We start from the raw sequence: 2492 nt of genomic DNA, 5'->3' as shown, positions 1-2492 counted from the left end.
TTTATACTTTGGATTAATAAACTTAAAAAACTTTACATATCATAAGATCAAGATGCAAAAGTTGTATCTACAGATAGGCCGAGCGAAATCAAAACGGACAAAAACCAAACAAAAAAAAAGGAATTTTGCTTCACAAAAAAATCTCAATAAAATTTAAATGAGTTCAGAGATTTAGAGATGAAACAAATAAACAGCCATAACGAAAGAACAACAACCTTCAACAGTACAATGTCTTGCTGCTTGTTTTTGTTTCTTAGGTATCTTCAACCTGAGAATGGAACACAAAGCTTGGGAATGTAGTTGTGATATCCCTGCAAGCACACACACAAAATAAGATCACGACCTTTACTATATATCATATAGAGAATGAGAAGAAAACAAAAACTAAAGAAGCAAATTTAATTCAACTCCAGTTACATAGATAGAAAAAAATTTTGAAACTCACTTGAGATACTGAAGAGTCATGTTCTTCAGAAGGCTGGGATGTCTAAGAACAAGGCTTCTCCACTCTTCCTTATCGATCTTTCCATCTTGTTTTGTGTCTGCTTCCTCAAACGTCTGAACAATCAAATCTCAGGAAATTACTTTCAAAGGAAAAAGAAAATTGGGCGAAGAGGAAAAAGTAACTAACTTACATTGTCGATTATACCCTCTATGACAGTATCCATCAAATTCATTCCAGATTCAGCGAGCGTAGCGACAACCATTTGTTTCACCTATACAGATGAGTGACGTTAATGTCTCTGAGGATGGATAAAGTGCACTTTTTTCACAAGGTTATTTACAAAGAAGATATGGAAGCTTTACCTCTTGTCGTTCGATGAAGCCTTGCTGTTTAAGATCATAGAGCTGAAATGAAACTGCAAAAGCAATATATATACCATGAAAATATGAAACCAAAATAACGGGGATTTCATTACTCCAAGTTATAAAAGACACATACAGTGTATTTTGTCATCTATAGGCGCATTTGGGTGAAACACGGAGAGAGCACGAGCAAACTCCTCAAACCCGAGTATTCCATTGTGCTTTGTATCGAACAAATCGAACACCTACAAACCAAATCACATATCTCAACATATTTCTTCTAAACTTAATCTTGACAAAATGGGTCTAAGAGCATTTAGAAACATTACCCGATCAGCAAACAAGCTCTCTTTTTTATTTGTCTTAAACAAAGCCAACTGAAACTCTTCCTGATACAAATAAATTTAACAAGAGATTTGTGAGAATCACCACTCAAGCTTTCAACTAATGAGCAAGATGAGACAAGCCGCTATCTTTACCTTGTTTATCAACCCATCATCAATCACGGCACTGCTAATTTTCTTAAAGAGCTCATAAAGAGCTTCTATTTCACTCACACTAACTGCACCCAAAACAAGATTCAATCATCATAACTCACACAATCAGAAAGTTTTCTTTCATTCCTGTAATAGAGAATAATAATTATAAAAAAAAAAAAAGATGATAGGGCATTACAAACGGTGTCTCTTGCAAGCAATTCAGGGTCTCCAAGGCCACCAGAACCTTTGTACAAATCAAGATCAAAACACCCTAATACAGAGGTGCATAAATGCTTGATACCGTCTATGCACTGCGACATGATATAATCTTAAGAAACAACAAATCAAAACTCTCCATGCCTGCAAAACAAACAGTGAGAATTTTTTTTTTATTTTATTTTGGCCAAGTCTATTAAAAAGAAGCAAAAGCATATGAACACTAAAACAATAAACTTACCTCTCAACCATTTCCTAATTAGTCTGTAATGAACGCAACTTGCTTAAATCTTTCGCTTCACTGCAACTTGACAAAAATTCAGATAAGGATCAGAGAGATCAAGAAATCATAATGTTGTTGTTTGCAAATTGCAATCCTATTATATGGTCCAATAAAGGCAAACACATTACTTACAAAACTAGAAAAAGTTAAGTCATTGTCATTGATTGTGAGGTTACTTACTCAATGCCCAGATAATATTGACGATAAGAAACCTAATAATGCACACAATCTAAACACTGAAGGGTTATTAACCTAAATCTTTTTCTCTTCCTTAAACGTCACAACAACAATTAATAATCAATCGGGGAATCCAAAATTTTGCATAATGATTAAAGACAATATCGTATGGTGTCGTTCGTAATTAGGGTAAAAAGCGATTGGTGGGTTTCTGAGAAACAAATAGACCGATATAGATCGATTTTGTTTTGTGTATGTTTATGGATGGATTCAAAAACATCCCAGATTGATTCAATACAGATACAAGAATATTTTGGTGTGTAAGAAGAAGTTAAACTCAAAACACATAAAAACAATCAGTAGATGAGTTTGGATTTGCATATAAACAAAAGATTTTATTACCGTATTAACGTTGCTTTTGTTGGATGCTTCTCAATCTGAAGTAGACGGCTCTGGTGTGGTGGTTGAAAGGCTTTTGAAGCTTGTGCGAGAAAGGTGGAGACGATTTTTTTTTTTTTTTTTTTTTTTTT

The 2492-nt window shown here is 33.9% G+C and overlaps 1 protein-coding gene across 1 annotated transcript; it reads right to left on the bottom strand.

Annotated features, from left to right (window-relative positions):
* On the bottom strand, positions 18-2486 carry LOC104761647 (calcineurin B-like protein 2). The gene is made up of 10 exons (XM_010484764.2): positions 2365-2486; positions 1744-1803; positions 1483-1646; positions 1287-1369; positions 1137-1196; positions 944-1052; positions 808-860; positions 636-716; positions 446-558; positions 18-311 (listed from the first exon to the last, which is right to left on the bottom strand). The coding sequence occupies exons 3-10, from the start codon at positions 1604-1606 to the stop codon at positions 254-256; spliced, it is 681 nt and encodes a 226-aa protein (XP_010483066.1). The 5' UTR covers positions 1607-1646; positions 1744-1803; positions 2365-2486; the 3' UTR covers positions 18-253.

Source organism: Camelina sativa, chromosome 18, assembly GCF_000633955.1.
Source record: "Camelina sativa cultivar DH55 chromosome 18, Cs, whole genome shotgun sequence".
Classification (NCBI taxonomy): Eukaryota; Viridiplantae; Streptophyta; class Magnoliopsida; order Brassicales; family Brassicaceae; genus Camelina; species Camelina sativa.
The sequence above is the reverse complement of the archived record's forward strand: the minus strand, read 5'-3'. Positions and strand labels throughout refer to the sequence as shown.